Source organism: Hermetia illucens, chromosome 2 (assembly GCF_905115235.1).
Source record: "Hermetia illucens chromosome 2, iHerIll2.2.curated.20191125, whole genome shotgun sequence".
Classification (NCBI taxonomy): Eukaryota; Metazoa; Arthropoda; class Insecta; order Diptera; family Stratiomyidae; genus Hermetia; species Hermetia illucens.
This window is the reverse complement of record NC_051850.1, coordinates 173505015-173527960: the sequence shown is the minus strand read 5'-3', so window position 1 is coordinate 173527960 and position 22946 is coordinate 173505015. Positions and strand designations below refer to the sequence as shown.

The window sequence follows — 22946 nt, the reverse complement described above, 5'->3', positions numbered from 1 at the left end:
GCGAGTCTGTAGTCTCCTCTCCTTTGCAGCTGCAGTTTCCCTATGTCGAGCTTTTGTGTCCCGTTTTCTGGAAGAGTTAGGCAACAGTGTCTCCGATAGGCCGGCTGTAATCAGGTTTCTAATTCCTCTCATTAATGCTGTACTATCCTTTCTCACTGACCGCGCCAGGTGGGTGCAGGTTTTCCACTGATGTGGAGAGCTCGTCTTCATGAAACATGAATCTTGTGAGGCTTCCAAAATCCGCGCCTAACTTCTCCAAGTCTCCTTAACACTTGGAGAGTTGCAATCAGTGGCAAAACTCAAACAGAGCTCAACATCAATAGATTCAAATGCAATTTTTACTTTCCTCAATTTATTTGTACCTTAAATTAATATGTACATTACAAATCGATAATTTATCTTAATTTTTATAATTCATTTTCATCGAATATTCATTTCGTATCTCAATAATTCATATTTAAGGGTGTTCATATGACAATATAGAAAATATATCAATCAAATGAAGACGCCAAAATCCAACACATAATTTATAAATATTTAATAAATAATATCCTTAAATAATATTAAATATCAAATCTAATATAAAAACCTTACAAAGAGTAATCATCGTTACAATACTAATTTACAAATTATTAACGCTTATGATCTGATTAATCCATCCAATAAATGATGAAACTTTAACGTAGACTCCTGGAACGTCCACTCGCCCACAACCGAATCCCCATGAAACTAAACCAGCCAATTCAAAGAAACCATCGTCTTGGCATACCAGAGGACCGCCTCCATCTCCCTGCAAATAATATAATCGAAGAGTTAAAGTAAGTTAAATTTCACGTAATTATAATTTGTTAATTTTAAGCAATTTAAATTGTCATACCTGGCATGCGTCATTTCCTTCCTCTCCTCCTGCACAGAAACTGGAAGCTGGGAGAATGAAGATTTTCTCCGTAACCGCATTTACCTTTCTGATGCATTCAGCATCACTTACAATTGGGATTTCGGCTTCACGGACACGTAGTGGGATTGGTCCGGCTGAAAGAATACAATCCGGAAAATTAGACGCGTTGTTTTACGAGACATTAAGCCAAATACCTTCTCCCATGTATCCATATCCGGTAACCGTACATCTTTTTCCGGCCGCGTGATTCACACCTCTGGCTGGAAGACATACCTTTAAAGGAGAAAATAGAGATACTTATTTGGAATCTTTAGATCATAATTATTTTATATTATAGTTTTAGGACTGTTACATAACATGACAATCAAACAATGATATTATGGCCCTATATACTGGAGGAACAAGTCGGGAAACCGGAAGTTGGACGCTTCAACTATGAAAGGTTTTGTGATTATGTTTCAGGTTAAAGTTGCATAATTCGGCAAGACCTCACACGACCTCCTCGTGGTGGCCGCTGGAAACCGTCTTCGGGCGGGTCGAGAGTGTGTTGGCCCGGGCTGGGAGTAGGCTCATCCAGCTGACGAGGATGTGCTTGTCGGCTGGTCATGTGTTAGGAGCAAGCACATCTAGCGGGGGGATGGACCGAAGCAACAGCCCGGGGATCGTCCTCCCTACACCGGAGAAGGTGAAAGGACCCCAAGCCAAGGTAGAACAGCATACGCCGAGGGCTACGTGGCCAATGGGGAGCTTGGTCTTTACGATGCGAACTCCGAATACCTTGGACATTTTCAGTTTCAAATAAGACCCTTACCCTGGTGGCCGGGTTAGCCAGGGTGGACATTCTTCCCAGACTACTCGTGGGACCAAGACATGACTGAATTTTTAAAAAACAAAAAACGACGATGGAAGAATAGGGGGTGATGCCAGGCGCATTATCGGAGGACGAGCTGCGAGGAGACAGTAGCCGTCGAGAACAATACACTCAGTGCCAGCCGTAGCACCGCTGTGCTGAAACCAACCGCAGGGACCTCCCGCAGCATCAAACTGGGTATAGCGAGTACCAGACATAGTACTTCTAATCCGAAACCCTCAGCGTCGGGGGATCCCTCGAAAGTGAAAACCGACAAGAAGTCGGTCGCCGGAAACTGGCTAAGAAGCGAAACTCCATTGATGTCCTGCTCAAGAGCCAGCATCAGAAGGCCATGTATATTCCCAGCAAGATTACTAAGAATAAGGAGGCCGGTACTGTCGACGAGCGGGATGAAAAAGACCTGGCCAAATACCAGGTGATTGTTGACGAATTCAATAGCAAACGCTTGGCAGACGAGCAGAAGGCGAAGCCCATCGCTCTGAAATCCAATCGATCTCAAGACGAGGTCGAGCAAGATCAGAGGCGAAGCAGAGTAGGCAAGAGCTCAGACGCTAAGTAACATCAGAAGAAAATTGCGCAGCAACCGTCAGCCGACGGGCCACGAGCTGCAAAACCCTTCAGCGACGTGGCCAGGAGCCACTTATGTGTGGCGCTGGCGGATGGTAATTCTTCCAGCGCAGTTGACCCAGCCTATTTTCACTTTGCCTGCCACTAGTATTTTGGACGCTTCCTCTGCTGTTAGGCTGATAATTGCAGTCTGCGTTCCCCCAGAAGCCTTTCGCATCGATTTGACCGCCGGCTGTAGTCCTTTTGTGGTCATCGATGTCCTTACACTCGATAGTTACCTCCTGCCGTCTGGCCCTTACTTCTGCCTGCTGTCCAAAGGATTTTTCCACCTGACCGCGGAATTTCTCCGCTGTTTCATCATTCGACTTCTTTAGCTCAAGAATGAGGTCTCCTTTCTGCGACCGTCTAATTCGGTTGACGCTGTTTCCTAGATCCCTTAGCTCTGGGTCAGACTTAACTTGTTTAAGAATGTCGGCAAAAGTTGCTTCCTCCTTTTTGGAAAAGATAATAACTTCTGACCGTACCCTCCTCCTCTCCATCCTCTTCTTGGAAACAACCTTGCTCCATGCCTCCGTGCCTCGCACTTCATACTCTACCTCATTTGCAAGCAAAAACAACAACCGCCTTTCCTTTGATATTTTTGGCAATTTTCAATGCCTGCTCTGGTTTCTTTGGAGAAGGGCGTTTCATTCTGTTGGGGATCTATTTGAGTCTAGGTATTTCACCCATCCCCACGTGCTTCTGATGTTCTTGCCGAGTAACCTTTGCAGAGAAGGTGTCACCTATGTCGCCTGGGTGATTTTCTTGCTTGGTTTACACGCTCCTTTATCCTCCTGGGCTCTGCCATACGCCATTCTGATACTTCTGATCATAGCACTAATATTTCCTGGATGTTCTTCCTATTTTTATGAACTCACAGAACTCCATCATCTTCTCACCCAGTGCAGCAAACTCCTCTCGCGGGTTGTCGTTCGCTCGCTGACATTCGTCACACCCATCACCTAGTGTCATAATCTCATCGCTGGGCTTGGCTTCCATAAATTACTCCTTCATTGTCTGAAAACTCCTCGTCCCTTTAGTGATTTCGCTCGACTAAATGACGATCTAACGAGCACTGAACTCCTTCCGAAAGGATCCGTTATCGAGTTAGGTGTCCCCTCCTGTACCCCTGCAACCGAGACAGTTCGGTCGCTGGTCATCGTCGATCGGGAATCGGTTCGTTCGTTCCCAAAAAATCGCCGGCGTTGGGCTTTTCAAGCCCTCTGTTGTTGGTGCTAGTATTTTGTTGTTCACATCCATTTGATTGTTGGAATATTTGCCTCAAATTCTGGCACGGGCTCGCGTTCACGGACCACAGCGGTGACAATTGGCAGCATTTTGCTTCCCGCTAGACCCCCGTGCTTCGTAGGAAATCCTATCCCCCCAGCCTTCCTTCCCCTCTTTAAGCTGCTTGGCGACCATCAGTAGGCAGCCGCGGGAGTAGTGCTTGAGGAGTAGTCCTACCTGCGCGTCTCCTGAGTTAACTTAAACTCATGTCCGTCTATCTGTCTGTCTGTTCGTCCTTTTAGTTGTATAACTCAAGGGTTTCCCCTAGTTTAAGGTGCGCTATCTCCCTGAACTGCTGTTCACTCGTCTCAGTAATGCAGCAAAGTGATGTGTTGGATTCCAGATCCCGCAGGAATAGTTCATCTCAATTGACCAGCTACAACCTTACCCGCGTTGCCGTATCGCCCATATGGAGAGAAACATGGACGTCCCACTGACACGTACGGCTAGGAAGACCGCTAACAAGATGATACAGCTGGTTGCCGTACCATCTTGCGTCAGTAACGTCATAATATAGGCTACACCATAAAGCATAATACTACCAAGTTTGGTGAGAATCGTACTGTTACAGAGTTATAATAGGTCAAAGTTGACACTTTTGCGCAAATTTTTTGGATTCTGAGACTGTCAGTATCATAATAAAGTGAATGGCTTGACAAGCGAAATGCATAGACATCACCAGGTAAGCACAAATGGGACAAATGTCCATCTAAATATGCTTATATAAGGAATACAAAAAACCTTGCATACCTCAAATGACTTGTTATGGATATATAAGTCAGGTAATCAGTTTTTTCAGAAATGTCTGCTTTTGTACTTCTTAAAGTTGAGTTAGTCAGTAAACGACACAAAAAAAGAAAATCAATAGGTAACGAAGACAGCATATGGTTTCGTTATAAGGTAGAGGCAACTCATTAGGCACTACTTCATCTCTACCGACTACGGACTTTTTTGGTCCACAAATCCCCCCTTCCAGACTTATCACTCAAATGTCAAAAACTAAGAGACAACAAAAATTTGGTCCATGGATAAAAAATGTGAGAATAAATTGCTCCCGATTTGGTCAACTGGATGCAGACCTAGGTCTTTTTAATTCTTAATTAAAAAAACCCTAAAAATTTACGCACAAGTTGCATCCGTATCTTAAATGTGATTGAACCAAGTCTGCGGAGAGGATAGGTGTAAAGAGTGGGATTCCACGATAGCTTGAAATAGAAATTTCAATGGAAAACAAGTCGGGAAACCGGAAGCTGGACGCTTCATTTACGAAAGGTTTTGTGTATTTCTTAGTACGTAGCACGTAATATATGCATATGTCCACTTTCGGGTGATATTGACATTGATAGTCTTCAATTTTCAAAGAAGCAACAACTTCGACGTATTATAAATTTGTTAGTAATAGTGCGATTTCCATCAAACTTGGTATGATCATGCTCTACATTATACTTCTACATCACTGCAGAATTTCGTGCCGCTAGGATGAATTTAAGGGGGGTTCCCAGCCAATTACAAAAAATCATAGTAATATACTATTATTAACTTTCTTTGAACAGATATCGGTATGAAAGGTATTTCGGAGCCAAGGCACCATATAGTGGCAGCCTCCTGATTTTTTTCAGGTTTTCCGGTTTGGTGGTTTCTGAGAATGGCCCCCTTAAAGAAATGATCACTTTCAACACCCCGCACTCCCCACGTTTCCAAGAAATGTCAAAACTAACGCCGGCTTCAAAAAGTACTAATCGAGGTCTTTCATTTGATACCCCACATGGCTATATTTGATGAAAAAAAATTTTACACCCCCCTTTTGCATGTATGGGGACCCCCTCTTAAATTCAACGTAAAAGGATGTAACTCACTGTATGTGTGAGCGTTCACAGTTTCCACCTTTCTACCAAATTTGGTGTCAATCGCAATAACCGTCTCCGAGAAAAATGCGTGTGACGGACAGACATACAGACAGACAAACCTGTGAGGAGTGGTCAGATCTCCCATCAGGCGCGACCCCAGCTGGCGGACCAAAATGGTTATGGGAAGGATACCCAGAACATAAAACCACCATAGAAGACGAGAGAAGGAGGAAACTTACGGTGCAGGGGCTCGGAACCCCAGTACCGGCGGCTTTTGGGAGTGAGCAAGCGGGCTCCCGGTCGTCGATATCCCTCGACCGCAGTGCCTCGGTGATGGACAACTTGGCCACCTTGGCATATAATGCTACAAGTGATTTGGATCTGGAGAAGGAGGTATTCAAGCGAAGTACGACTTTACCGAGAACACCAATAATAAGACCAAACAAAGATGAACTAAAAGCAGCTTTTAGGACAACAAAAACCGGGACAACACCCACCGCACATGTTCAAGATGCTCGACAGCAGGAGGTGCTCCAGGAACAAGGAAAGGATCCATTCAAAAGAAGCTCATCAACTTTGAGATCTCCACCAATGCCAAAGACGATGAAGGATAAAGTACAGACCAAAATTGAAGGGCCATGTAAAAGGAGTAACCCTGCCGGAACTTATAGAGAGAGAGTCCCGATCCGGAGGAATTACCCTTCATCCAGCTTGGGGCAAAAATAGTTGAGCTGTCCGAGTTTATTAAGGACAAGCACAATGTGCACCAAGCCATAAAGAATACGGTGAGGGCTATTAGAGTCCTCTATAATAGATCACAGATGGAGGAAAAGAATGCTAAGGATACGCCGAACCCCGCTGTGCCAACAGTATCACAAGCGACCCAAGTGACGCCTAACCGTACTACCATCGAATCCCGGCGAAATAAACGAGTACGTGAAAAAGAGGGGGATCCTTTAAATAATCAGCAGGCGTCTAAGAGAAAAAAGGCGGACAGGACATTCTGAAAACCAACACCAACAGCTCAGAGGGAGGACAACGTACAGCGAATCTAGGAAACTCGACCAGCGTTGCGAAGCCCAAGACGAACGGAAACGATGGACGGATTAAGGTTACGAGCAAAAAAATGAAAGGAAAAGGAAAAGTGCGAACCCGTCCAGATGCGATTGTTATCTCCAGTAAGGGCAATCTGTCCTACGCGGAGGTACTCAGAAAGGTCAAAGCGGATCCCGACCAAAAAGATCTGAGCGGAAATGTGAATCGAATCCGAAGAACCCAGAAAGGGGATCTCATGTTCGAGCTGAAAAGATCCAGCGTGAGCAAGGCTGATGACTTTCCCACTCGGGTGAAGGACTCACTTGGGGAGAACGCCGCAGTGCGTGCCCAAAAACATGAGATCTACCTTCAATGTAAGGATCTCGATGAAATAACATCGAAAGCAGAAATTTGTACTGCTCTGAAGGAGCAATTTAAGTTGGAAGAACTTGCCGAGGAGTCTGTTGTGAGTTTACGAAAAGCCTATGGCGGTACTCAAACGCCCACACTGCGAGTACCAGCAGAGACAGCATAGAAGTTGTTGGCGGCCGGAAAAGTTCGGATTGGATGGGTTGTCTGCCGTTTAAGAGAACAGATTTCACTAAAGAGGTGCTTTAAATGCCTCATGTTTGGGCACTTCGCCAAGGTATGCACCAGCAACATTGATCGATCCGATCGATGCGGAAGGTGTGGGGAGAAGGGCCATATTGCCAGGGAATGCAATAGGCACCCCAAATGCCTATTGTGCGAGGTGAAAGAGGGACAAGATAACCGGCATATAGTAAATGTCCCGAATTTAAGAAGGCGCTCACTGCAATAAGAAAATGAGGTTTATTCAAATAAACCTCAATCATTGCAGGGTCGCTCAGGATTTACTTGAGCAAACCACTTTCGAATCTGAGATGGAAATCGCCATCATAAGTGAACCGTATAGAAACCGTCACGGTGGCGTATGGGTCACAGATTCGACTGGTGGAGCGGCGATATGGGCTTGTGGTCGACAAGCCATACAATGTACTGCAAGTCAGGCAGCCAGTGGATTTGTGTGGGCGAACATAGGTGGTGTATATGTATACAGCTGCTACGCTCCACCAAGCCTGACACTGCCCGAATTCGAGGAAATGCTTGACAGCCTTGTTCTCGACGCAAGGGGTCGTAGTCCAAGGGTGATAGCTAGTGACTTCAATGCTTGGGCCCGTGAGTGGGGTAGCAGAGAGACAAATGCAAGGGCCGCAGTCTATTAGACACTTTCGCACAGTTTGATGTCGTTCTGGCCAACGAAGGATGTGTAAACACCTTTCAGAAAGGGGGGTCTACCTCAATCGTAGACCTAACTTTTGTCAGCCCTGCACTGGCACGTGATATGTCTTGGTGTGTCAGCAACCACTACACCCACAGCGATCACCAGGCAATCTTCTTTGGACTATGGGTGGAGTCACCGGGCATAAGATCATCATGCCCGAAACCGAGAAAGGTGTCAGGCTGGTCCACTAAAGCTCTGGATGAGCAGACCTTCACGGAGGTGTGGTTAGACCAACCTAATAAAGCAGGCGCCTCTACGGAACGAGCTGTTCATGTGGCCGAATGCATCGCCAAAGCGTGTGACGCGTCCATGCCGAGGAGGTGCTCATTCCCCAGTAGAAGACCAAACTACTGGTGGAATGCTGAACTAGCCAGCCTTCTATCAACCTGTCACCGAGCCAGAAGAGCGGCTCAAAGAGCGGTAGGCAGAATTGACCAAGGGTAAAAAGAGCGCGCCTATAAGGAAGCCCGCGAAACCTTCAAGCTCGCCATCCAGCGAAGCAAGAGGAAATGCTTTAAGGAGCTCTGCTCAGAAGCGAACGTAAACCCGTGGGGGAGAGCTTATGGAATCGTGATGGGACGATTCAGAGGCCGTTCATCTCCGCAGATCACCTTGATCATCTTGAAGATGCTGAGTTATACTCAAGTGAGGCAATCAGTGCTGTCAAATGCTGGTTGGAGAGCTCTGGTTTGACGCTTGCGGAGGAAAAAACAGAAGCGGTCCTCATCACGAAGCGCCGGAAGAGAAATTACGCCTGTGTTAGAATCGGCAATCATATCATCACTTCCAAGCCGACCATCAAATACTTGGGGGTGGTGATAGACAGGAAGCTCAGCTATAGGCAACACGTATAGTATGTTTGTGATAAATCATCCACTGCTAGTATGGCCCTGGCGAGGATGATGCCGAATGTGGGAGGGCCACGGCATACCTCTAGGTTGCTTATAGCCAGGGTGGTGACATCAATCATGCTCTATGCGACCCCAGTTTGGAGCGAGGCATTGCGGATGTCAGTTAACACTAGCAAACTGAATGCAGTCTACAGGAAGACAGCTCTGAGGGTATGCTCTGCCTTCAGGACTGTCTCAGATGATGCAGCATTCGTCATCTCTGGAATGATGCCGATTGACATCTTGGCAGATGAGATGGCGAATATATACCATGCGAAGCCAATCTCTTCCTTATCGCAGACGAAGAACGCTGAGAGGGAGAGATCCATAAATAGATGGCAAGAGCGGTGGCAACGCTCGGGAAAGGGTCGGTGGACACACAGGCTCATTCCTGCCATCAAGGAGTGGTTGGAGAGACGACACGGTGAGATTAACTATAATCTCACCCAGTTTCTCACGAGACATGGAGGATATCTCCAATACCTTCACAGGTTTAAATTGGAGATCTCACCCGACTGTCCAAATTGTGATGGAGTCCCAGAGGACCCAGAGTATGTATTCTTCCACTGTCCGAGATTTGTGGAAGAAAGGAGGAACCTAGAGGAGACTCTAGGAGAGGTGCTGGTACCAGAAAATCTGGTGCCGAAAATGCTAGTACATGAAGAGAATTGGGATGCGGTCAACTCCATGATCGCATCTATTCAAAATAAACTGCGAAAGGCAGAGGAAAGGAGAAAAGCGCGGTCACGTGCGCCGCGTATAGAAGAAAGGTGACAAAGCTAGAGTGAGCTGACTCCGCCCCGTGATGTAATACCTTATGGTGGTTCCGCGGGGCAGGGAGGGAGTCGGGGGTGGTTTTAGTGGGTAAAAATCCCACACGCTGGTGTGTCCAGACCAGTGTCTTTTGAAGATTTCCACCTCCACCTCCAGACGGACAGACAGACAGACAGAGTAAATTGTTTTTTCACCAACTTTAATTTTCACAGTCGTGTCTTTCCTTCTTTTGCTGATTAGCACTAGTTCCGTTTTATGTTCAGCAAGTGATAGACCGGACTTTTTTTAACCAGGAATTGATCTCCCATATCGCTTCATTTACATAGATTTCGATCTCGTCTAAGCGTTTTGCCACTATCAGGGTAACATATCATCCGCACAGCCAATAGTTGTCACGCCGTTAGGAAGGCGTAGCGTCAGTGCTCCATTGTATATAATTAACCACAGTAAGGGACCTAAGACAGACCCCTGTGGTACACCGCACGTCATTGGGAATAATTTCTCTCCATCGTCCGAGTCGCAATATAATCTTCTTCCAAGAAGAAATGCAACAACGATGCGTACAATGTACTTTGGAGCCTTTAGTTTGGTTAGAGCCTCTACGATTTTCGTCCACTTTGCAGTGTTGAATGCATTTTTTACATTGAGTGTCACCACTGCGCAGCATTTGTCACCTCGTATTGCAGCGCGTGCCAGGCCATGTTGATTGCATCGATGGTTGATCTCCCCTTACGAAACCCGAATTGCTTGTCGGATAGGCCTCCTTCCTTTTCCGCAACAGCGAGCAGCCTGTTGTATAATACTCGTTCCTTCGTTAGTTTACCAATGGTATTGACCAAACATATCGGTCGATATGAGGAGGGGGGTAACTTTTGCAGCTTCCATTTCTCAGGGAATTCTCCTTCTCTAAGGCATGCCGTAAAAACTTTGGCAAACATACCTGGTGCTGATCTGGCTGCCACTTTCAGGGCGATATTCGGGATTCCATCTGGCCCTGGGGTCTTATTTTCAGCGAACTTCCTTGCTGCATCAAAAATTTCCTCTTCTACCACTTCAGGAATTTCGTCGGGGTTTACATGAACTTTAGGCAGATTTATGTAGTTCACATCCTCTGGGAAGAGAGTGTCCACTATGTTTTGTAGTAATTCTGGACAGGTAATAAGAGTCGCTTAAATATTTGGGAGTAATGATTGACAAAAGACTCAATTTTAAAAAAGACATTGAGTGCGCTGCAACTAAAGCATCTTCCATCGCTGTAACGATCTCGGGGATACTACCGAACATTGGTGGAGCAAGACAAAGTAGACGTCGTCTGATTTCAAGGGTAGTTAGTTCCGTGCTACTCTACGCAGCTCCAGTTTGGGCAACCGTTCTGGAAAACAAATCAAACTGCGGAAAACTAGGAATGGCGTATCGACTAAGTGCACTCCGGGTATGCAGTGTTTATCGAACGACATCAGGAGAAGCAGCATATGTACTGGCAGGGACAATCCCCATAGACATCTTGACGGATGAAGGTCGGGGAGTCTATTGTACTTCGGCGACAACTAGCACGGCGGGAATCCATCGCAAACTGGCAAAAGAGATGGAACGAGGCACAAACTGGCCGTTGGACCTACCGTATCGTTCCACACATTCGAAGATGGATGGAAAGGAATCACGGGGAACTAAGCTACGAGCTAACACAGTTTTTAAGTGGACATGGAGGTTATCGGGCTTATCTTTATCGATTATCGGACACGACGAGTCACCACGGTGCCCAAGATGTGGTAACGTGGCTGAGAATGCGGAGCATGTTGTATATGAGTGCCCAAGGTTTACAGCACACCGAACTAGGCTGGAGGCGATCGCAGACAGGCGCTTAACACCTGGAAATATAGCGGAGTTTATGTTGGAATCAACGGAGGCTTGGAATCAAGTGGTAATTGAGCTGAAAATGATTCATCAACAGCTAAGGCATGAAGAACTGCGAAGAAAGCAAGAAAGGGAGCGAACAATAATGCGCCGCAGTTAAGAACTGATCCAGCCCCACGATGCAATGCTTATAACAGTCCCGCGGGGAGAGTGGAAGAAGAAGGAGGTGGTTTTAGTGAGTAGAAATCTCACATAACTGTATGGCAGGAGCCAGCAGTAGGTTTTGAACCTTTCCACCTTCCAACGATGAAAAAAAAAAAGACAGACAGACAGACAGACGGTAAACCGACTTTAATAAGAGATAATAGAGAGCCGACGTGATTTTTACTCGGGGCCCGAATTTTCTCGCTAGTTTCTAGACTGAACCCAAGTGAACCCAACTTTGGAATCGAATTTCGCATGCTTTCATTTTGAAAATGCCAAATTTAAATTAAGGATCATCTGAAAGGGGGGTTTCGGTCCCCTTCTACATATTTAAACATATTTTTTTCAAATATTCACTTACCAGACAAACACCGTCCCTCAGTTCAGCTTGACCATGTAATTTTAGAAGTGCAATGTCATTATCTAATGTTTGACTGTTGTGATTATGGTGAATGTAAGTGGTGGCCACGCGCAAAGTTTGTGCTCCTGGACTTCCGTACTTCCTGGTCAGATCGTAGTCTCCAACTCTTACGTAAATAGCATCTCCCGATCGTACAATACTGAGGAAAACAGATAATAAGTTAGATGGATCAATACCAATTAGTAGCATGTGAGTTTCTTTAAAATTAAGACTCTTAACTTAAATCGTCTGAGACTATTGACTGTTCTTTACAATCAAACTGATCCATGATTGCTTGTTGTTCTGTGCTAACTACCTTAGAATTTCTGAAGTAACTAGTTAAGCCTAGGATTACAGATCCAATCTGACTACAATGACTACTTCAAGAGCTCTTCTTATGACTATACCATCTTATGCTTAAGGAATTACCATCAACAGCAATCTTCATGGTACAAGCTAATCACAGTACTTACTTCGTGACGCAATGAGCCGCGGTCAATACCCACTGAGTGCCAATTAGCGCTGCACCACATAAGTATTGGTTCAATGAGTTAATCAACGCCACCTGCCAGCACCACTCTCCATTTTCACCATCTTCACCGCCGACCACACGTCCTCGACGGAATTTAGTAAGCGGCTCAGGACGTTGACTTTCTTCACGCAATTGGAGTGATCTTGCAAAATCTGCATTGACCAAGTCACCCAACTTATCGTTGTGTATCTGAATAGGTACAATCTCCGTGCCCAGAACTAATCGTTCGGTGGTTTTATTGAGATGATAGTAGCTTGCACCAAGGTCGGGAATTTGCCGCTTTGCAAGACCACCCTTCTCGCGCCTAAAGGTTTCGCTATCTAGCATGATGGATCTGGCAGCTCGAGCGGTTCCTTTGACACCACAGACGTATTTTGAGTAGACTGGAGGTCGTGGAGTAGTTGTTGTGGTGGATGTTGTTGTAGTGGGAGGGGCTGTAGAAATTATATAGAATTAAATCGTTGTTCTGTTCAAACGAGCCAGAAGATGTAAGTCCTAAATATAAGGTTGACTATATAAGTCGCCAGCAAAATTGACCACCACCGTAAAACAATGACGTAGAAATCGCCATTCAATATCTAAATTTAGACCACTTGTAAGATCCGATAAAGGTACTCACTTGTCGCAGGGGTGAGCATTGGAGCAGGTGCTCCGTTTGTTTGATAAATACTGTTCGGAGGCGGAGGTGGAACTCCTTGCGGCGATGTGACTGGTTGATACTGTTGATTATATGGGTATGTGAAAGTATCATTTCTGAAGATATATCCTTGCTTTTCCTGAATTTTTGATTTTGGAGCGCAACACATTTGACCTGACTTCTTACATTTGAATAAGTCAGTCATTTCAGCATTCCCTAAAACGACAGCAATGAAAGGACGACGTCTCCGAAATTTCATTGGAATACTTACTGAAGCAGGTGAAACTCAACAAACTTACTATACAAGATCCTGGACACTCTTCTCTAGGATCGGGGGATGGTGTTGGTGCAATAAATGCGGGTTGATAGTTTGGTGGAGGTTGTTGCGGTGGCCTGCGTAGTGGTGGTCCAGTTGGACGAGGGCCCCTAAAGGTTTAATGATCATTAATACTACGACTATTGTCTGACTCCAATAAGACCCATACCTTGTATTATCACAGCATACAGATCCCTTTTTGCAAGTCGATGTGCTTGCTATAAGTACTGATGGTCTTTCACAGAAAGCAGTCATTAGAGTCAATAAACAGAATCCAGGACATTTTGGTAATTGCGCTGGAGCCACTTGGTTTGTGCTGGTAAGAGTATTTTCAGCCAGTGTAAGGATCTGAGAGAACAGATTTTCACTGACTGCACTGACGATAGGATTAATTGTGGGTTTAGGTGTTGTAATAACGATTTTTTCTTCGATTTTGGTCACTGTGGCTGGCTCATCACCCTTGTTGATACAGCATCTTCCGCCTCCGGAACAATGAGCTTGTGGATCTATATCATCGCAAAGTAAAGCGAATAGTTCGCTTACACACTCTCCTCGACATTTTTTCTGTGGTTGTACTTTTTCCTTGGTTTGCTCATTTTCTTCACTATCTTCGTCATCTTCATCATCATCATAGGATGGAGTCGTTGGCGATGTTGTTTTCTTTGATGGTTGTTTCGTGGATTTTGATGATGGTTTTATCCGTGGTGGTTCTGTTGTTGTCTTAAATTTGGGAATAAATAGTTATAGAGATTTTGAAAGTAAGAACTTTTTCTTTGATGAAATCATAAGATCATAATCCTACTAGAAGCTAAGGATACATATCCCCCGATGCATTAAACTCACCTTAAATGGCGCCTGGGATGGTTTTGAATCTGTTGGTTTTTTATTAACATGATCTGAAAGTAAAGTCTTCAATTGTTTCCTACCGCATATAAAGATATAGTTGATAAAGATTTACCAGCCAATATATAGATATCTTTGGGATATTTTCCGTTTGGATAGTCGTTGAGCGAAACACAGCACTTCGATCCGACCTTACATAAATTTGGTTGTGTTAAATGTGCTTCACAGTAGTCAGCTATCCTTCCGCTGACACATACTCCTGAGCAAGACTCTGAATTATATGAAAATTTGCTACCATTAATATTCAAATCGATTAAGGAAGTGGACGCTTATTACGTTTCTCTTCTTGTCCTGAGTCATCATGGTGGTCCCCTTCACTATCATCGTCTTCGTGTTTCGTACTATGCTTGGTAGGCTTCGTTGATTTTGTGGTAGGACGACGTGTGGTTGACAATGTTGTTGGAACAGCTTTCGTTGGAGCATGAGTTGTTGTAGATGGAGTAGAAGCTTCTTCTGCGTTTATGGTGGTATTCTTTGCTGCAAGTGAAAAAACCAAGTCATAAAAGAATATGGCTCCTTATAATAGCCTCTGTAAAAAAGTACCTGGCGCGTTTTCTATACAGCAACGCATATTAGGCGATGGACAAGGTACATCATCGAGGACTTCATAACAGATAAGGGTAGCTAATGTGTGGACGCAAACTCCTGGACAATCTTGAGAATCGACTGCGCTGGTGATTGTGTCCAATAGACCTAGAAAGGTAAAGAAAAGAGAAAATATCAAGATAAGGGAAATAATATTTTCCGCACACAATATACAATAATTTAACCTAAGTAATTTTATTGGCGCAGAGTGATTAAACCAATTTTTCCAAGGCTGCCTAAAGCGGAAGAATCTCAAGTCTGTCACGTTCATGTTAGATTCTTTTTTTCAGGAACCAGTTTTCAGTGCTTTGATACATTCAGTGCTTCAATGCAGAAAAACTCTATAAAAGGACCGACTTCTGGAAGAAAGTTGGAAAAGTCGGGAAAGCTAGCAATCAAAAAAGTCGACTACTATCTTAACCTTTAAACTGAGCAGTACCACAGCGACTACACCAGCTTCAATTGATGAAGTAGAACTTCGAATCAAGCTCTACTGTAGCCAGGTATCATCAGCCACCATTAGCTCCACTGCCTCTTCCGTATCACCAGCTACCAGCCGTAGGAAGCAGCAACAACTACGAGCAACCTTACCGGAACAATGCCAAAGTTTCTCCCATTGTTATTTGTCGAGCCGTAGAAGATTTCAGACTTACCCAGAACATAATTTTCAAACCCATAATCAATGGCATCTTGGTCAACATAATAGGAAGCTCTACAAAAATATGGTAATGACGATTACGTTGACACAAATAATCCTCTCATAATGAAATTCATCATGTATATCCTCTCATGGGAGTAAACCGTTCATGCTATTTGTAGGAACACGCTTACGATCTCAAAACCTAAGACATCACCAATGTCAAAGCCTTGAATCCTTCATAAGAACGAAGACCGTAGACCGAATTTATGGCTAGCTATGACGGTAATCAATTTAAAACGGAGGTATTTCTTCCAATTAATTTGATGAACCGTATTTTAATAATAACCGTTGGCGTAACAATCCATATTGAATCAGGGCCTTGACGTATATTAGAGCATTTCATTCAAGACCTAAACGGTACACTACAGTACACTCATTACCCTGATTTGATTCAGGTACTCATTCAGAGCTGAATCGACTGGTATTCGACATACAGTCACGATAATAAATCCTTCTGCCACCAGTGAGATTTGAACCGCGGCCTTTGGCTTCGGCAGCCCAGCACTCTAACCACTTGAGCCCTCCGAACACAACCGTATTTTCAACTGCTATAAGTAGATTTTGATGGTGCTTAAGCGCCAAAACCTCGCACAAATGTGGCAATATCAAATGGAAGGGGAGACAGTCTATCGTTGCCAAAGTTGCAGCGAAGAGTAATAAGCTCAATTCCAGACCAACAAGATCCCGAAAACGAACTTGCTTTGGATTTAGGACGCAAATCGCCTCCTTCGCCTCCCTAGTTTCACCCAAAAGACCTCTCCACTATTATTATTTCTGTGCGGCCCGGGTGAACCCTGCGCAAGTCCCAAGTTATAATCCATAATTTTGGCAGGATCGACTTTAATACTGGAGACACCTCCTAGTTGGAAACATTCATCAACAGCCATAGTCTCCAACTGACCAAATCGGCTGAAGGCAGATCCTGCAGCAAAAAATATATCCGTCAAACGCTTCCTACCTTCAATTTAAGAAACAATCAGTCATGTCTTCTACATTTCCTAACAGGGGGTAGAACTAACTTAGAACCCTTGTTTTAAGCAGTCGCCGGCACCAGTAACCACGTCCCCTTCATCTAGGATATACAACTTCCAGATCGAGGCGTCTATCCACCGCCTTTGTCTCCCTTGACTCCAGCAGCCTAAACCATTCCTATTGATGTCATGTCATCATCAGTGGGGCAAACGCTAATATCAGGTCTAGGTCTACCTTTATAAGGTACTCAGACATCCCGGGTTTGCGCCAAATCACCTGCTCCATGTAGATGAAGACAGTTTGTACGACTAGATTTGTCCTTCTCATCTCATATCAATATAGACAGGAGTGGGCAGTAGTTGGGTAGACCTAAAGATTGTACTTTTTCCAGGGCCAGGTTAAAAGGGCATACCTTATAAAGCATTGTCTTAGACCATTGCTGTTGGTGAATCATCGCCAGAGGCTGTTTTTATCTGGGCGCCCACTTTAGTCAGGGTCAGCATAGTGAGTCTTATCAATTTTGTCGCGATACCAAATTCTGTCATGGTCATTCACAGTTTAACCCTGGCTATGCTATCGTAAGCGAACTTCTTCTTCAGGTTTTGTCCCGTTCAGGAGAGGGTCGGCTCATCTTGATCGATTGCTCTATTTTACTTTGTCGAGGCTTTCAAGTCTCCATTTAGCATATCAAGCCAAAATTATTTCGGCCGACTTTTGGTTGTCTCCCATGACTTCCATGTGCAAGCCAATATTGGTAAGAGAATGCTCGTTAGCGTGAATTACATGACCGTACCATCGAAAATGCTTCTTTCGCAATTTTTTCACGATCGATATAACCCCATATCGATCGCAGATATTTTCAGTTTAATGTGATCATGGCATGTTACGCCACTAGTTTAACACAAAATCTTCATTTCAATTACTGCAAGGTCCAATTCATTGCCTTTTATAGTCGACCAACATTCAGAACAATAGGAGGCGCACGACGGACGGAATTTTGGATTTGAGACGTTCGTTGATACCTCCATCAGAAAGAACATCAGTTGTGGAACGCGACTTCATCCAGGTTGCATCAACGCGTGAAGCAATTTCAAATTCACTTTTCCCAGGTTCCTAGTCATAGAAACATAGAGGGGATGAGCTAGCCGATAAACCGGTCAGGTACACTAGCCTAAAATCAGAGGAAGCCCTTAAACAACTTCAGGATAGACCTAAACTATTTTTATCGGAGCCAAGAAAGCGAGGAGCAGCAGAGATTAGCCCATATGAGGCGATTGCTCCCAAAAAACTCAAACCTGAACCCGAGAAGGAAGAAAACCCGGGTAGGTCAGGGCTGTGGGCATGACTCAGGAAGCCCGATATTGGCTATGCTAGTGCGGTCAGAGGCATTCAACTGGTCATACTGTCAGAAACGTTTCCAAAGCAAATATTCACTCGAGGAGCAGGAAACTATCGAACACCAACGAAGCTTGTGTTCAACGGAAAACACTTTCGACCAGATCACATATTGGTGCCTTAGACTATAGTTCCTAAATTCCGACATATGCTGATCAGTCGCAGCAATGGAAACGGGAGATCTTGTGGGCCTCCTAATCGCTCAGAATGAGAATCTCCATGCGTGATTATGAAGACTCTTCAGAAGCAAAGCAGAGGGCAAGAGTGAACTCCTCACGATCGGGGTGGATGACAGATTCCCGGATCTAACGTCGGAGTTGCCATATCAACTATAAATTTGGCAACATACCTGTGGATGTGCACAGGAAAAAGCCGAGGAAAGACACTTCGGTAGCACTAAGATAGTCCGGATAAACCTCCACCATGAGGAAGCCCCATCTGCGGTAAGTGAAAGGGCAAGTTTCCAGAAGAACATTGGAATAATGCTGGCTCAGGAGCTCTGCGTGTACCGGGGGCATGCGAGTAATTCTCTTGCGAAAAACCAAGAGCTTACATCATTTTTAAACATAATTTAAAATATGTTTGTCTTTCAGACCGTGGACCATGCGGTTATCCAAATCTCACTGAAAGCCGGTGGAGCACTCGAGAGGCAATCGCGGCATCAAGGTACTTCCCAGGGAACGACATCCGGATCCCACCGGAGTTAGTCACTAGACTGATGAACTATTGTGAGACGAGGTCGTTACCACTTCCCCTCGGCTGCGATGCGTGGTGGAAAACCTCAAAAAGTCGTCATTGACGCATATGAGACCAGCTGTCCGGATAAGATAGTTTAGTTATCAATTGATGTACTCTGGTGGAATAGAAATCTAGCGAGAATGAGAACCGAGGCAGAAAAACTCTTCTACTGGGCAAAACAAACCGGAGACTGGCCGAGGTCCAAAAATGCGCAATCGAGGAAGCAAAACGGAACAGCTTCAGGGAATTCTGTGACGGTATGAGGAAGGTGGATCGAACATTTGCTGAAAATGAAGAGAACAGACCTGCTTCTCAGAACCCATTTCCCGTAGTCCTACCCCACGGCGGCAAGCGACAACATTTTGCCTGACACCACAACAATGAATGAAAGCGGAAAAAAGGAGAACTGGAAACTACCAACAGAGGTATGCCCGGTAGCTAGAGTAAGGTGGTAGTGGGAACTTTTAAACCGCTGAAATCACCCGCAGTGGATGGCATCTTCCTGGCACTAATCCAGAGAGGCCGAGAAATCATCTCAGAATCTTTAAGGATGGTAAGGGCTGCATCACCCTGGGATATATACCGAGCGCATGGAGGCGGGCAAAAATGGTCTCTATTCCGAAAGTGGGCAACAGGATCCTTTTCACACTAAGTTTTTCAGACCAATTTGTCTAACATCGTTTACTTGAAACGGTAAAAAAGGTGATAGCCAACTATATTAGAACTAACATTCTAATGCGTAATCCCTTACATCATTGTCAACGCGCTTCCCAAGCAGGACGCTCAACCGATACGACTCTGTACTAGATCTATTACAAGATACCATAGAAACACATTTGATAACATCGCACGCAGAGATACAAGATGCCCTGATCCCCAAGAGAGTGGGAAACACCCCAGCTTTCTGGAGGGGCAAAATCGTAGAGAGGAGGCAAAAAGAAGAACCGACATGTACAAATTCGCCGCTTACGTGGAGTATGGTAGTTAACGAACTCCTGGACGTGCTAACAAATACTGGAATACAGGTCCAGGATTATGCAGACGTTTTAATCTGTAGGGGTGTTTTAATCTGTAGGGGTGAATATGAGAATACCCCATGTGATAGAAGCCAAACCGGATAAAGGATTACTAGCGCCTGGTGTAAGAAGGTGGGGCTGCGTGCCAATCCAGCCAAAACCATCATAGTACCATTCACTAAGAAACGTAAGTTTGATTACCTGAGAACCATAAGATTACATGACATGTAGGTGAAACGAGAAGCAGAGGTCAAATATTTGGGAATTGCGCTAAACCTAAAATTAATCTGAAAGCCGCATGTCGTAAACACTTGAAAAGTTACGAGGGCTTTGGTAACTTGCAAGTCCATAGCAGGAAAAATATGGAGTTGCAGCCCGAAGATACTACTTTGAATATACACTTGAATAGTAAGGCCAATGATTATCTGAACTCAGCACACAAGCCAAGGAGTCACACAAACTCGAAAGGCTGACTTGCGTGTATATCAATGCGGCAATAAGGACATGCCTAACCCGCTCCATCTGCACTTACAGATGTAGGTAAGGAAGGCAATCTTAAGGATGGCCGGAAATATCATTGTGGTGGAAGTTGCGTAAATCGAAGGAAGATTGATATTCTTTCTAGATGGCACCCCGATTTATTTATAAAGGGACAACGAGGTTTCACTTCAATAAGAAATTTGAAACACATTGGAGTAACAAGGCAAGGCGGAGAGCGTGGTTGTGACATACGGCTTAAACCAACGACTGATTACTTGGTACATTGACGGATCCCTCACAGCAGAGGGAGTGGAGCCAATGAGTAAGTACACTAGCATATTTCAGGTGGAAATATACGCAATAGACAGATGTGCTCCTTTAATCTCCAAAAGAACTAAAGGGGCATAACATTGCTATTATGTTTGACAGTCAAACAGCGATCAAGTCACTTAAGTCGAATCAGGTGAACTCTAAATTGGCATGGGAATGCCTTGAGAGACTGAATACCCTCGACTCGCTCAACAAGGTCCGGATACTCTGCCCAACATGGAAGGCAATGTGACAGCAGACGAACTAGCCAAGGAGGGAGCAGAAACGCCTTTACACGGAAACGGGTTTATGGCTATGACACTAAAAAATGAAGAGGAACGGTTGGGAGAACTATACTAGGTGAGTCTACCAGGAATGGAACAGCCCAGAGTACTTATTGAGAGATACGAACCCAAACGCATAAACGACTGTTCAAACCTCAACAAAAAGAAGCTCCGAATCATAGTGGGAACTCTCACCCCCCCAATCCTTTTCCACGACAGTGAAATTCAACATTAAGCGCTACTATTTTGTTGTCCTAGTTTTGAAGCACTAAAACTTTTTAAGAGGGCGTAACCGCTGAAAGTCTCAATGAGGTTAACGAGATTGGACCTTCCACTATTTCCTACATGCCAATGCCACTCCATCTACATCACTTTTTAAAAGGAGCTACACCTAAGCAAGATAAAGGGAGGAGGATTTGATTTTTGTACGTTTTTCTTTCTTATATTAGGGAATGTAGTGCAGGAGGAAAAAAATAATTTAATTGCTTTCCCCGCCAAATGGACTAGAAGCTACCAATAATCCCTCTGTGCATATTCTATATATCTGAATCTCTAATCAACTTCTAAAGGTTTGGCTCAATAACGTGTTTGTGGATGATTCCTTTCGTCCATGTTTTTTGAAGGCATTTGATTGATTTTTAAGATAGATATAAGACGGATGATAAGATTGTAAAAATATAAATATCGGGGTGATCTCAAATCTTCTGTATTATCTTCACAATAATTTTTTAAATATCTTTGAAAACTACAATTTCCTTCGACACATATTCAAGATAGGTATCTAAAAACAAATGTGAAAAAAGTAACAATTTTTAACTTTTAGTAATAACAGCAAATTTTCGATTGCTAAGACTCTTTCCTGCCAACTCTCCTGCGAGTATCTTTTCGTAGGTCATAGAGATAAGATTGGCAAGGTGCTTTCATTTTTCAGTTACAGGTTACTCATCAGTAGATACATGGTTCCTTGGCCTCTGTCCGCTCAACACTGGAGCTTTCTAGGTCAACATTTCATTGAATGAAAGTTATGCAATCTTTAGAGCCGAAAATCTTAGTAACCAGATTAATCATTTCGAGCATTTCTCTTTTAAAATATCTTTCCGTAAAATCCAGTCGACTCATATCAGAATTGATTACTTAACGGCTTAGCCAGCATCGTTTTCCTCCGGTGAAAGTTCATTCCATTTAGGTTTGTAATTTATAGAAGCATTTCGCACGTCGCACATGGATTCACGCATACATCTTGGTTTCAAAAACGTTCTCATTTCGTCTTTCATGTGCAAATAAGTAAGCAAGCAAAACTGAAGAAATTCAGTCTAAGTAGGTAGCGATATTGTTAATCAGATTATGCTGGGAAATAATTTACTACTTACCGGATAGGAAGCTGCCTGCAAGCGAATCGTCGTCACCCCGGGCCTGTGGCGGCGACTGTGCGAAAACGCAGCTCGTCAAAATTAGACTAACCAATATTTCCTTCATGTTTTTACTGTTCGCTGTAACACTTACGGCACACAATGCTAAATATGTCTAGATCTGATGTGATTTGATTGATATGAAATTTTCTTTTATTTTAAGTTAATGAACTAACTGTTTTGTCAGAAGCGACCGCGATGGGAATTGTGGCAGTCATTTAGCACTGCAAGTAGATATCATTCGTTAGAAATGAAATTAACCAAACCGTAAATTATTTTGGTGAAAACTTATTTTTTAATGTAATGAAGATAAAAGTAAAAGTGTCGCAGGGTGAAATTAACGTAAACCACTTTTCACGAGATGGGACCAACTCACTGCACAAAAGGTCAAAACATATAATATTTGGGAAGGATAATGGTTCTACCTAATTTATTCATTTCCTTAAGCCAGGTTAAAATCAATAATTGCAAGATATTGGTAGCGGGTAACCCTGAATTTCAACTAGCCTTGTCTCGACAAAACCAAACTAAGTTTTCCAGTAAAAAGGCCCCGTCGCACAATCATGGAAAAACAAATAATAAAAAACAAAAACTAAAATTAAATTTCGATCATGACGAATCAAGTGTTTGCCAAACATGAGTTCATAGGTAACCTTAGTTTAAACTCAGATTCTCCATGTATTCAATTAGGAACCTATCCT

General features: G+C 44.0%; 1 protein-coding gene across 5 annotated transcripts in view; it reads right to left on the bottom strand.

The window, feature by feature from the left end:
* Positions 1 to 362: 362 nt before the first annotated feature.
* Positions 363 to 22946, bottom strand: part of LOC119650078 (protein masquerade) — a 43051-nt gene continuing 20467 nt past the window's right edge. For 2 of the 5 annotated variants that reach the window (XM_038052577.1, XM_038052578.1), the window contains exons 2-14: positions 22207 to 22469; positions 14901 to 15050; positions 14634 to 14834; positions 14413 to 14568; positions 14298 to 14350; positions 13624 to 14174; positions 13410 to 13564; positions 13121 to 13354; positions 12443 to 12935; positions 11931 to 12129; positions 1093 to 1171; positions 878 to 1032; positions 363 to 790 (exon numbers count right to left, since the gene is read on the bottom strand). In XM_038052577.1, coding sequence (XP_037908505.1) covers positions 623 to 790; positions 878 to 1032; positions 1093 to 1171; positions 11931 to 12129; positions 12443 to 12935; positions 13121 to 13354; positions 13410 to 13564; positions 13624 to 14174; positions 14298 to 14350; positions 14413 to 14568; positions 14634 to 14834; positions 14901 to 15050; positions 22207 to 22312 — 2700 coding nt within the window. In that variant the 5' untranslated portion in view covers positions 22313 to 22469 and the 3' untranslated portion in view covers positions 363 to 622. The remainder of the gene's footprint in view (positions 791 to 877; positions 1033 to 1092; positions 1172 to 11930; positions 12130 to 12442; positions 12936 to 13120; positions 13355 to 13409; positions 13565 to 13623; positions 14175 to 14297; positions 14351 to 14412; positions 14569 to 14633; positions 14835 to 14900; positions 15051 to 22206; positions 22470 to 22946) is intronic. The other 3 variants (XM_038052579.1, XM_038052581.1, XM_038052580.1) reach the window with 2 other exon arrangements.